At 40.1% G+C, this 14,022-nt stretch overlaps 1 protein-coding gene across 1 annotated transcript; it reads right to left on the reverse strand.

The window, feature by feature from the left end:
• Positions 1–277: 277 nt before the first annotated feature.
• Positions 278–10,776, reverse strand: LOC116880764 (odorant-binding protein-like). Its single transcript, XM_032880126.1, has 7 exons — positions 10,664–10,776; positions 10,055–10,194; positions 5,854–5,924; positions 3,215–3,325; positions 2,131–2,232; positions 1,423–1,475; positions 278–352 (listed from the first exon to the last, which is right to left on the reverse strand). The coding sequence occupies exons 1-6, from the start codon at positions 10,739–10,741 to the stop codon at positions 1,456–1,458; spliced, it is 522 nt and encodes a 173-aa protein (XP_032736017.1). The 5' UTR covers positions 10,742–10,776; the 3' UTR covers positions 278–352; positions 1,423–1,455.
• Positions 10,777–14,022: the final 3,246 nt, after the last annotated feature.

The raw sequence follows: 14,022 nt of genomic DNA on the forward strand, positions 1-14,022 counted from the left end.
ATCTATAGCAGATTGAATCCTAATGTAAGTTGTCTCTGATGGGATATTGACCCTATTATAGAATAATTTCCTGGATAGTTGTATTTAAAGTGGCTATTTGTGTGTTTTTAAAATTAAGGGAATTTCTGCACAAACACATATGTACAGGAAGCATATTTCGCCAATTTATTTAATCATTTGACAATCCAATAACACCAAACAGTATGTGAATGGTGAGGAAGAGTGATGAAATGGGGAAAGGAATTATGTTAAGAGAAAAACATGACATCAAGCAGAATCAAGCAATGCTTTCTTGATACTGTTGATCCTGATTCCATGCAGAAAAGGATGTGTCCACTTCTCAGTGACACGGCTACAGGAGGAGAAAACAGGACAGAAGGTTGAGTTGACTAGACTCTGTGATAGCCTGACTGGGGTGAGCCTCAGGGAGTATAATGTCAAGGGTTGGGAGAGCTTTTAGTTAACACAGCACACAAGTTCCACAGGGAATGTCAGACTCTCCACCTCTGTGATATGGGAGGACCCACTGGAATTTTTCCATGCATGTACATAGGATGGGACCCTTCATGATTAGGATCCCTATAATATGGAAGGAGCCACTGGAATTTTTCCTTGTGTGTACATAGGATGGGACCCTTCATGATTAGGATCCCTATAATATGGAAGGAGCCACTGGAATTTTTCCATGTGTGTACATAGGATGAGACCTTTCATGATTAGGATCCCTTTCAGGACTTTGATAATTTCAGAATGCATATTCACAGGCACCACCTATCCAAAAGGATTTTACAGGATCTTTGATGGAGTTACGCTCTGTTCTTCCAATTCTAAAAGCTTTATGGCTTGAAGATGTTGTGTTCAGCCTGGAAGCTAATGTCTCTGTTTGCTCTTTTTTCCTCCATTTCTTCCCAACAACAGCGACAAAAGGTACATTTTAGCCTACACCAGCATCATGCTTTGACGCTTATCTTACTGTAGAAAGTTCAAAAATCGCACTTTAAGGAAATCTCGTTCTGCAGAACAACACACCTGGGAGGCATGTATCACGTAGCATTTTGGGGGAGTTTCCAATGCGACGATTACAATTCTGTGAAATCACACCTGGTGTGTGCAGAGGGAATAGGGACATGTATAGACAACCCTCAACTGAGACTGAATGAAAAAACCCATTGTTTTTCCAGTCAAACCTGCCAACGTCTCCCATCTCCTGCTTCTCTCGGAAGAACTATCATTGGCATGATGCTTGCATGATAAGCCTTTTTCACCAACACTGCTTTTTAGGATGAATGGACTAGGATGTGATATTTGCAATTTCAGTAGGCCTCAGGGTAAACACAATAACCTCATAAAAAAGCTCTCTAGTGACATAATTATTGGGCTAGTTGACATAGTAACTCTCACAACAGAGTCATGCTTACTTACAATATTTAGAAGGAGTTGGTGTCACTGGTTTTGTTAATTGACGGGACAGTCATCTGGGGACAAAACAAATGCAAAAAGTGAAAAAAAGGACCAACCAATCATGACCATTTCCCAATATTTGTAAGGATTTCTTCTTCTTTTTTTTTTTTTTAATTTGAATTTGAAAGAAATTTTACTTGTTTGAGCAAGAGTGAGAGTGAATGGGGACAGGAGCTGGGTGTGGAGTCTGATGCAGGGAATTAAAATTTTTAAATTAAAATTAAAATTAAGGGGTACCTGGGTGGCTCAGTGGGTTAAAGCTTCTGCCTTCAGCTCAGGTCATGATCCCAGAGTCCTGGGATCGAGCCCCACATCAGGGTCTCTCCTTGGTGGGGAAGCCTGCTTCCTCCTCTCTCTCTACCTACCTCTGCCTACTTGTGATCACTGTTTGTCAAATAAATAAATAAAATCTTTAAAAAAAAATAAAAATAGAAAAATAAAATTAAAATTAAAATCATTACCTGAGCTGAAATCAAGAGTCGGATGCTTAACCAACCTCACCACCCAGGTGCCCCATGATTTCTTCTTTTAAATGAAGGGTTTTATAAAAGATAATTCGTGGAAGAGAAAATTCAAAAAGAAATCCGTTTGTTTCCTTGTAGCATATTTACATATCAGGTAAGGGATATATTCAGGTAAAAAAAAAAATATATATATATATCACATTACCAGTACCGACGAGATTTACAATATTTTCTTCCGGAATATTCCTTTGTCTAACCAACTCCTTGAATTTCTCAACGGCTTCCTCATTGAGTTGATGTGTTCTGCCTGAAAATCACAATGCGTGAAGCAGAAATTGCCCATTAGAACCCCTAGGAATTTCTGAATACAGAATGAAAAACATGAAGGGGGAAATCTAGTCTTTCACTGAGTCTCAAACGATTACCATTGACCTTGTCTCAATGTCAGCTCTCTGACTTAGGTGGATAGGAGCCATTAAACCTTCTGTGATTGCATGGCCATGAGCTGTCTAGGAGTGCAGGACCCCAGGGACACATCAGGAACTCCATGAATCTTGGACCCGACCCATCAAGAACATCCAATCTACGGCGTGTCTGCCTTTGCCTCAGAATCTGTGTCTGATACGCACGTCGGGTTCTGGACCCAAACTGCAAGCGTGATTCTCACCTTCCAGACAAATAACATCCCCATCGCACGTAGACTCAGAGACAGCTTGTTTTGTTTCTTTTTTTTTTTTTTTTTTAATTTAAACCACAGTTCTCAAATGCCTTTTTCCAGATTGAAACCCAGTATCCCGCAGACTCTAGCACCCATCTCCACACCGCCTGTGTGTTATTCAGGGGTTGAAATAGTCAGTGTTGGCAACAACAATGCATTAGAAAGACGAAATATAATGAAGGTTTATTTTGAAAGCTTCTGTCCCGAGGCTGGTCAGTGGATTTGGAAAAAAATGGTCATAAATTGAAGGCTTAGAGTCAACCTGAAGAAAGCTGAGGTTTGAAATTAGTTGACCTGCTATGAAACTACTTCTAATGAAACTCATTTTTTTTTGTTTTATTTTTTCATTTTAATAAATGGAAGTTATTTTTAAAGACCTCTCTCTTCTCCTGACTTTTGTTTACACCTTTCTTTTTAGAATCATTCCAGGATCCTTGACACAATGCACATGAAGACTTTGGCCTTGTTGGCAGAATCATTAATAGTGTCCAAAAGTACTGATTTTCTCTGTGAAAATGCTGACGGTCGAAATATGATATGGCCATGACCATCACCAGGATGTCATACATACCCGCCAATAAAACGAGATCTGTGGTGTGTCCTTTTTCATCCACATTGATATCATAGCCCAGCATAATGTTTGGGGTTATCCTGACAACTTGGAAATCGTTGGTCCCCTCATCTGTGAGGGAGAAAAAATACATATATATGTAAAATTTATATAAACTTATATAAAATTTATATATATATATAAAGACTCGCCTTTGTTAATTTATGGTAGATTGGCTTTACCGTGGTGTAGTTGGCATATGGGTAATGACATTCTCGTACCAGACTCTGTGTCCCCTTTGCGGTGTAGTATGAACATTAATGTTGCTTATGACAATGAGAACAAGGATGGTAGGGGACATTTTTCCTTAGTGCCACCTTCTTCTGCAATGAAACATCTCACACCTCCCAGTGTTACTAAAATAGTCCCTAACATGTGTTGCCATGACACCCACATGCCTCTAAACAACACGTGTTGGGATTACATGGCATATTATCATATACAAGTTTGAAATCTTTTCATATTGGCCATATCCCAGCAATGGAGTTGACTTCTCTTTAGATCAGCTGCCATTCAAAACCATGCATAACTGTATGCTGAGTGTCTACTCTGTATCGGGCAACCCTCCAGGCCTTTGGTTAATGCCAAAGGCTGTATTCACTCTGCCCCTTAATCTAGGTGTATGGGTGAACACATTTAAAACTTCCACGAATACACCCATTTTTATGACTATTGGTTATACTGTGAACACATCATGGGTGGGGACAATCTCAACATTCAATTCAGATCCCACATGCATGCGGCACCTTCCTCTCTGTCTAGGCCCATCCATCCTGCCATGTTTCTAAGAAAAAGAAAAAGGCACCGATCCACATGCTGTTTCTTCACCAAACCTTCCCACATGCATTCTTCCTTCCAACCACAGCATACATAGCACCTTATTTGAACCACTGCTTCAGATTTTACCTGAAACTCTGCCGGTTTGTGTGTCCCACTGAACTAGCGTTAGTCTACCACGGCAAAAGACCAAGGAGCCCCAGACGGAACTTCACCGTCTCCCAGACAAGTCTCGGAGCCTTGCCCAAGCCTACTCTACCTCCATGAGTCTTGGGTTATGTGGAAAGAATTTAAATATGGTTTTGTGCATCTCTAAAGATTCTTGGTAACCACTTGGGATGATGATGTCATAAAGGAGGGCTTTGCAGGAAACCTCACTAAGTCGGTTTATAAAGGGAACGCAGGTCATGGAAGTGGCGGGATGAAATACGTCAAGGCCACCGCTAGTTTTATCCCTTGGTTTCTCCAGAACAGAGCTGGGTAGGTTGCAAATCCTAGTTCCCAAAGTCAGCTCAAAGTAAGTGGAGCTCATGGTCTTTCTCTCCTGCCTTAAATTGCTGTGTCCAAATCCCATTAAAAAGGGCTACGGAAAGTGACTCTTAATCTTACAAAACAAACGGAGGGTTGCTGGGGGGAGGGGGGTTGGGGGGGTGGGGTTATGGACATTGGGTATGGTATGTGCTATGGTGAGTGCTGTGAAGTGTGTAAACCTGGAGATTCACAGACCTGTACCCCTGGGGAAAAAAATATATATATATGTTTATAAAAAATAAAATTTAAAAAAAAAAAGGGCTATGGAAATGCAGAAAATTAAAGAAAGGGTGACAGAGAACATTGATGGCACAAGCAAACGGAAAGATCATCTACGAGTAAGAGAAATGAAATAATTAAAAAAAAAATCTCCTGGTAATATAAAAGTGGCAGAAGGACAGGCATATAATTGACTTTATTTTCGTATCTTCTACTTAACTACACACCCGTTGTGCTGTTTGTTATCTCAGACAAGGGCTGTAACCACAGATTTACACATTTAAATTTTAATATGATAGTTAGACATGAGGCCACTTAAAATTTGGAACGTTGTTTAGGGTCATTAGGGATCTGATTCTTAACCGACATCCGCATGGCTTTCGACAGAAGCTGAGCTTATGAAGAAATGTGCCTGGTGTTGGAAATAACTGATTCCCTTGGATTTTAAGTTAATTGCCTGCACATGAATGGAGTAAAAGGCTTTAAGACAATTTTTTAAAATGTATTCCATCGGGGCACTTGGGTGGCTCCGTGGTTTAAAGCCTCTGCCTTCAGCTCAGGTCATGATCTCAGGGTCCTGGGATCGAGCCCCGCATCAGGTTCTCTGCTCAGCAGGGAGCCTGCTTCCTCCTCTCTCTCTGCCTGCCTCTCTGCCTGCTTGTGATCTCTGTCTGTACAATAAATAAATAAAATCTTTAAAAATGAAATAAAATGTATTTCCTTATAGCAAAATGACATCAATACGTAAACTCAAGATAGACCAGTTAGATTGAGTTCCTAAGGTCGTTTTACCTTATCTGGCAACATTTTCATGCAATTGAGAACCTTAGGAAACAAACCATCTAAACACACGGTCTGACCACTCCCTTAATAATACTCGTAATTGGAAGGAGCCACCCATGTCCTATGATAGAACTGTCTGTGCATGACAAAGTGCTTGGAAATTTTAGGGACATTGTGTCTGGTCATACTTCTCATCGTTCATCAAAGTAAAATTCAGGCATATGGAATTCCGGAAAGAAGTTGAGGCTAAGAATTCAATCTTAAAATATCAGTAAACTGTTTATACTTACAATCGATATGGATCACATTGTTGAGTCCTACAGTTCCCATGACAGATTTTTTTGCACATTCTCCATTCACCCTAAAAATCAAAATGTCTTTAAGTAGATGGACGAAAACAATGAAACCTGGTCCGTAATTAATATCTTCGTTCTTTTGGCCGCTGAAAACCCTATTTGAGGTGTCATGGCATTGCCTATGAACCATGATAAACAACGTGACCTTCGAAAGAGAAGTAGGTGTCCCACCATCAAGTGTCACCTGGCAAGGACGTCTTTGTCTACACATGGCATCAGACTAGTAGTTTTAACGACAGAGAGGAGATACAAAACACATCATATTTAAAGCCAGTTAAACATGAAGACATATGAGGGGGCCCCTGGGGGGCTCAGATGGTTAAGCATCTGCCTTTGGCTCAGGTCATGATCCTGGGGTCCCGGGATCGAGTCCCACATCAGGCTCCCTGCTCAGCGGGGCGTCTGCTACTCCCTTTCCCTCTGACCCTCCTCCCCACTTGTGCTCTCTCTCTATCTCAAATAAATAAATAAATAAATACCATGAAAAAATCTGAAATATTGGAAAATTATTAAAATACTAGAAAATAATAAACATTTTCTGGTAACAGACAGAAATAGCTCTCAAGGCACGCCTTAGCCATTCTCACAACACTGGCAAAGATTTCTTACCCAATATAAAAAACAAAACAAAACAAAAAATCCCCCCAAAAAGAACAAAGAAATATGGGTTTAATTTAATCAGAACCACGAACTTCCATTAAAAAAAAACCCTAAGAAAACAAAACACCGAACAACATATATATATAAACACACTGCACACACACACCCACAGACACACACAAGCCCACATGATACACGTTTGTGATACGTGCAAAGTCAATGCATATTACATACAACCATCACCTATGTGTCCCATATATAGCAAAAGAATCCGTGGGTCTCTGTGACAAAAAAAATGTGTATTTGGAAAAATATGAACAATGCATACAGTACAAATAATTAAACACGAAAGAGTCCGACTAAAATGAAGCAATGTGTTGAACAGATATGTCACAAAAGAGGGGCCCCAGGAAGCCGTGGTCCCCACTTTGAGTCATTAGGGACGTGCAACGTAAAAGCCACTTCCCGTTCGCCCGGAATGGATAAAACCACAGACCAAGTCAGCCCCGAGGTTTAGAAAGAACGGGTTGCTGTGGACGATCTGATGTCTTGCTGGCCATAATCCCAATGGCGCTGCCTCTTGAAAAACAATTTGAATATCCTGTCCTTAGAGATGCTGAGGTCACCCATAGACGACTACAATGCCACCGTGTCACGGTCCCCAGGAGAACAGCAAATAATATGTCCACGCAAACACGTGGCAGAGCGACCTTATCAAAGCTGTCCCCAATACCCACAACGTGCACACCTTATCCCGTACCTGGAAAACGTGGCCGCTGTTTTGGACACAAAGTACTTTAACTCGGCAGTGACAAAAGGGACTAATTGTCCCGGAAGGCCTGTGCCTATATGGTTAAAGCCTTACAGGGGGTGAGAAAAGCAGGAAGAGACACACTGTGTGTGATTCCACTGTGTGATGTTCTGGAGCAGAGGAGAAAAGCTTGTCAGGAAAATTCTCCATGGGGCCACACGGGCAGACACTGGGAGAGAAGCAGACTTTCGGTGGCGATGGAAAGGTCCCGTACCTTGACTAGCAATGACAAACGGTTGTAGACGTGTGTGAAAACGCACCCACTATGCCTTCACGTGCACGTCTGCGATCTCACGTGCGTGACATTTCAGTAGACCTGACTGCAGAACAAGGGGCCCCATGGAAAGTCAGCGAAATGCAGACGGACACAAAAGTATAAAAATGACCCCAAAACATCATAGGGTATTCTTTAAAAAAAAAAATATGGAGGAGCGCCTGGGTGGCTCAGGGGGTTAAGCCTCTGCCTTCGGCTCAGGTCATGATCTCGGGGTCCTGGGATCGAGCCCCGCATCGGGCTCTCTGCTCAGTGGGGAGCCTCCTTCCCCCTCTCTGCCTGCCTCTCTGCCTACTTGCGATCTCTCTCTCTCTGTCAAATAAATAAATAAAAAATATTTAAAAATATTAAAAAAATATGGAAAACTGACAGGTATACTTATTAGGATATGATGTCTGCATAATTTCATTATATGTATATATAACGTCTAACCAACAGCATCGTAGATTATACATAATCAATTCTATATCTATCAGGATAGGATATGTGTGTAATTTGATTATATGTATATATAACACATAATCAACCTCGTCGTAGAGTGTACGTAATCAATTATATAATTAATCATATATCAATTGTATATATCAACTATATATCAATTATATAATTAATTATGTAATTGCATAACATGACATATATTATAATTGTTGTGTATTATATATAGCAGTTTATCCATTACTAAGTTCAGAAAGCATTCCAGTACTATTAATGGAATGCTCACACTACTGCTGGCATATATATATAAAATAATTATATATTACCATATATATATTATACATTTTATATATTAGACTCATATTATAATAATTATATGTTATCATATATTATAATGTATTATATATTAAAATTATTATATATTATATACTATTGCATATTATAATTGTAAAACACATTTATAATTATCAAACATGTTCATTCATGATTTTATACATCAATTATATCAATTACATTTGTATATATACAAATATATGTATTTGTATTATACATTATGATATTATAATATATATTATATATCATGCATTATATATTATTTATATATCATATATCTTATATCATATATTTATGTAATATATTATTATATATTATAATTTTATCATATGTATTATGTATCATATATTATTATACATTATATATTATTATATATTATAATTGTAAAACATGTTTATAATAATCTAACATGTTCATTTGTGATATTTGCATATCCATTATATCAATTACATTTGTATATGTATAAACCCATCTCTCCAAACATAACCCTCTTATTTTACTTTCTCAACGCTCATCTTTTTTGTTTTCTGTTCTTCAGCACCTGTGTCTGTGTGTAGAAACTAGAGAGAGAGGTTCTCACTCAGTTTCTTATAATGCACGATTTTTGACACATGTTCTGAAGCCCTTTATCCTTGGAAGAATCACCCTTCCCTTTATGCCCCTTCCAATTTCTTCCTGATTCTTAACAGATGAACGCATCTCTCTCCTTATTTTCAGTCCTTTACTCCTGTGTGTTCTCCAGCCAGTACCTTGCCAGGTATCTCTAAGCCTCGCAATATTTCCTTTACATCTCCCTCAAGTCCCCCTTTGCAAAGTTCTTTCACTTTTCTTGTACTGCCAACTTTTTGAACTATTAAGCCATCATCCGTTCCCAGTGCAATTCTACCTGGATCAGAAGGACTGCAAACAGTAAAGATTAACAATTCCCTTTCCACGTGCCATGCAAACATAGGTTTTAACCTTACACACAGTGGATCTGTCTGCATGATTTTGTGCTTTGGGATGCCCTATATTTCTTTTAAATAATTCCTCCTGCTTCCTTTCTTCCTTCATTCAGTTTAAAGCCCTTTCTGTCGATCTGTGTGCCAACATGTGTCCTCTTTCTTCCTCCTTTGTTGGAAAATTCCCAGTCCATCTTCAAAGGCATCCTACACATACCCTGTTCCTTGCGACCTTTCATAGAACACCCTCCAACCCCCACCATACGATCACAGGCCATTTTCTGGGGGTCTCTTTCCACCTAGACTTTACTCTTACAATAGAATTTCACGTGGTATTGTTATGAGTGTAGAGATCTGTATCAGACTCTATTTTACCAGTGAAGGTAAAAAAACAAATAAATAAGTCTCATCTTCTCTTAGTCTTTTGAGTTCTTAATAAAATGCCTATCCTATAGTGGGCATTTTATAAATAGTAGTTGAAGTAGCAAAGGCTTTGGTGAATGTCACAATTCAATGATGTTCAAAATTTGCTACTTGTGAGTTCTTCAGGGTAGAGAATGATAGAGCCAGTGGCAGGAACCCTACAGTCCCAGAAGCTCCATGAAGACCATCTCCTTAAAGCAAGAAGGTTGTGCTCAATTTATAAGGAACTGAGACTTCAACGCCATGCAGATATTACATTGCAAACATGGAGCTCAGATGCATTAACAGGTGTTTTTGCTCTGTGTGATTTTTACTTACTTGATGAAAAAATTGAATAAGATTTTCTTTCTTGGTATGTCCACATCAACATGTCTCATATAACCCCTAAATGGGCTGTTTTCACTGAGCTTGTCAGCATTGCTAGCTGCTAGGTACATCGTCTTCCATTGTCCTGAAAGCTAAAGGCAAAGTTCCTATCAGTAACTTTACTCAATTCCCTTTTATTTTCTCCAACATCAGCCCATATGATTATGCCTTGTCTTTTGCATCAACACAGAACTAACTTTTTGAACAACCCAGGATTTATAAACTACTGGAAAAAGCCAAGTCGGCAACAAATCAACACATTGACATATTCCTAAAATAGCATATCCGTTCTTACCCAATGCAATACCTCAACCCCGATAGCTCATGGGCTGTTGCATGTCCTCTTTTACAAGTACAGTAGACATGTATAAAGGGCCAGTGACTAGACTCTAGGAGACACGTACAGTAGACGTGTGTAAGAAGCCTATTTACAGAGGAGTTCTCAGTTTACAGGTAGACGGCTAATCCTGACGCAAGTCAATTGGATAGACATAGGAAAACCCCTGAAAACATGCACATACACATAAAGACCTCTTTGTCAGGCCACCCAGTTTCTGGTACCTGTGTCAATGCATTAAGTAAGGGTTGTTGGGCATCGCAAACCGCAACAAGGACAAGAGACAACAGTAAAATCTTCATGTCTCCAGCACGTCTTGGTTCCTCCTCTGGAGAAGCTCTGAATAGATTGCCGGTTGCTAAGATTCTGAATTTTCATTGCTTTATATAGTATATGTCTGTGGATGTGGCAATGTTTGTCTATTTGTCATTCTTTTCAAGAGAGCATTGTGTAACACTGACAACATCCTGGTTGGCGATGATGTATCCCAAAGACCTGTGAGATCTGGGGCACATTGCTCTTTTCTTCCTCGACTCTGGAAAAGACATTCAGAAGCTGGGTTGGCTTGTACCATTGTTTGGATCAAGCCTGCATATCTCATGTAATGTGGATACTCCCTCATTCATTCTTGGGGAAAAGAAATGTCCCCTTCCCTCTTTGTTGGATGTGTTGCAAGGAGATCACCTTCCTGCCCCAGCACAACTGTTCCCTGTTTCTTGGGAAAAGATGGAAGGATATATGTGGGGGCTTTGCCACAAACCAACTCATAAATGGAAAGGCCAACGTGCAGGTTGGGAGACATCTGGTTTTCCTCTTTCCCAGCAAGCTGGGGGTGAAACCACTTTGAGGCTCTTCACAGACAAAGTTGTACACAGTCCTGAGCATGTCTGTCCCTCTGAGCTTATTATGAATATCAGATAATTATATATCTATGGAAAGCTCATAGGAGAGTATTTAGCTTGGAGAAAACAGGTCTTAAGTTGTTATTAGTATCTTTGAAGAAAACCAGTGAACCAGTCAATCAAATAAGAGTCTCTTAGGAAGCTGCTACCATCATCGGTTTGTTCAACATTAAATGAACTTGCCACTCATCCTTACAGGCTAATAAAGTGAAACAAGAAAACAGGTATCTTGTGATTCTTTTGCTCACATCTGGTCAATTATGAAATAGAATAAGGGGGCTGTGGGATAAGAACAGAAAGACTGGAATGCCTAGAATAAATGAGTATCTTTTTAATGATTTTTTTGAAGATTTTATTTATTTATTTGACAGAGATTACAAGTAGGCAGAGAGAGAGAGAGAGAGAGAGAGAGGAGGAAGCAGGCTCTCCACTGAGCAGAGAGCCTGATGCGGGACCTGATCCCAGGACCCTGAGATCATGAGCTGAGCTGAAGGCAGAGGCTTAACCACTGAGCCACCCAAGTGCCCCATGAGTATCTTTTTAAATATGATAAGACCAGGGTAAACAAGACCTAAAACACAGGCAGTGGCACTAATCCCTCATGAAAGGTTGGCTTGTGTCCTCTTCCAAACTCATGTGTTGACGCCCTACTTGCCAGACCCCAGAATGGGATATACATTGGGAATAGGGTCACTGTGACAATGTAGTTGGCTGTAGTTAGTTCAGAGCAGGTCATGGTGGACTAGGGTGGGCCCCTGATCCAATATGGTTGGTGTCTTTCTAAAAAGGGAGAATTTGGATGCGCGTGCACACAGAAAATGTAGGGTGATGCTGTCACAAAGCAGCAAACTTCCACCGGCAAGAAGACAAAGATAGAGCAGAACCCTCCTCTAGAGACTTCATGGAGACTACAGCCCTGCCCACATCCCATCTCACACTTCTGGCCTCCTTATCTCCAAGGTAATACATCTCTCTTGCTCTAAGCTACCCGTTTTGATTGATGGTTTGACCGGTTGATTGATTCTACAGTATCCCTAAGAAACGCTTACGCACTCGGGATTTGATATCAACTATGACTTGGGCCACATAGCTAAGGTTCTTGCCACGTCCTTCCACCTCTGCCTGAGTCCACTGAACTGATGGAAGACCCTCTTTTCTCTGAGGCTAAGAACTCAGTAGGGCATGAGAGCTCTAGTTCTCATGCCAGCTGCTTGGAAGTTGTCGGGAGACCACGTCTACAAATGAAGAAGCATCTTCAGCCAAATAAAGGACAAGACAAACAAGGGATTTTCCTTGTTTTTTTAGTTTTCCTCATATTTTTTTTTATTGACATGGGAAACAGTGACAGGTTAAAATTATTGACTTGATTTATTCTTTTGGAGCAACCATGTGGTCTCCATATTCTTGGGAGGTCTTCCTTCCTCCAGAGATCAGTTTATGCTCTAGGCACAGGACAGTCTGTTCTCTCTTGATTTCACAAGTTCTTTTATTGATTGAAACTATACTTTGTGTTGTCTTATGAAACACAACAAAGACAACTGTTAAGGGACTTCCCTGCCAGAAGAGTGTAATTAATTACCCATGGGATGGACTCAAAAGACTCTGTTTAAGACAGTCATTCCTTCAGACTGATTGTCTCTCATTTGGGCTTTGACATTTTGTCACCTTTTGATGAAGGTATCTCAGACTCCTGCTTCATCAGCTGGCCTTTTGCTCCCTTTGGAGTTCTAAAAGTGGCCAGTTTGGGTCATTGAATTGGATTCTTTCATTTGTCTCTCTCTGCTTTTGGAGCCATTGTTACTTTTCTGTGTTTTGTCTTCCCCTCTGTGGGTTATCCCATATCACTTGTCTCTTGGCATGAAAAGTAAGTCAGTCATTTCTGTATGCCGCAATGTTCTGTCCAACTCCATCCATTTTGAACATTATGAGATGGATACTACTCTGTCTTCAGTCAACATGGAGATTGAGTTTAACATTTGAATGAATGTTGTTCTCTGTGGTTCCTTTGGAATACACTTCACTTCCTGTCAACATATCATTTGGGTCCTAATCATATAAATTTCCTAGTATATTCATTCAGTACACACTGAAGTACAGTAGGGTACATTGAAGGCTCAATTATTAATATTCAAATGATTCCATATCTCCCTTCTGCTAAACCCTGGACTTTTTTAGACATCTGAGACAACTCTTCAAACCACAAGGCATGCCCCACACCCTTCCCTCCCATTTATTCTTTGCTTTCTAATTCTCGCATTTCTTTCAATATCCATCAAGACTCTGGTCTTATAGAGTCTTTGGTTATCCATTTCTTTGGATATCCATAAAGACTGTGGCAATCTTCCTTATCCATTTGTCCATTGAAGGGCATCTTGGTTCTTTCCACAGTTTGGCAACCGTGGCCATTGCTGCTATAAATATTGGGGTACAGATGGCCCTTCTTTTCACTACATCTGTATCTTTGGGGTAAATACCCACTAGTGCAATTGCAGGGTCATAGGGAAGCTCTATTTTTAATTTCTTGAGGAATCTCCACACTGTTCTCCAAAGAGGCTGCACCAACTTGCATTCCCACCAACAGTGTAAGAGGGTTCCCCTTACTCCACATCCCCTCCAACACATGTTGTTTCCTGTCTTGCTAATTTTGGCCATTCTAACTGGTGTAAGGTGGTATCTCAATG

The sequence above is a fragment of the Lontra canadensis genome, unplaced genomic scaffold (assembly GCF_010015895.1).
Source record: "Lontra canadensis isolate GAN:19392208 unplaced genomic scaffold, GSC_riverotter_1.0 scaffold68, whole genome shotgun sequence".
Classification (NCBI taxonomy): domain Eukaryota; kingdom Metazoa; phylum Chordata; class Mammalia; order Carnivora; family Mustelidae; genus Lontra; species Lontra canadensis.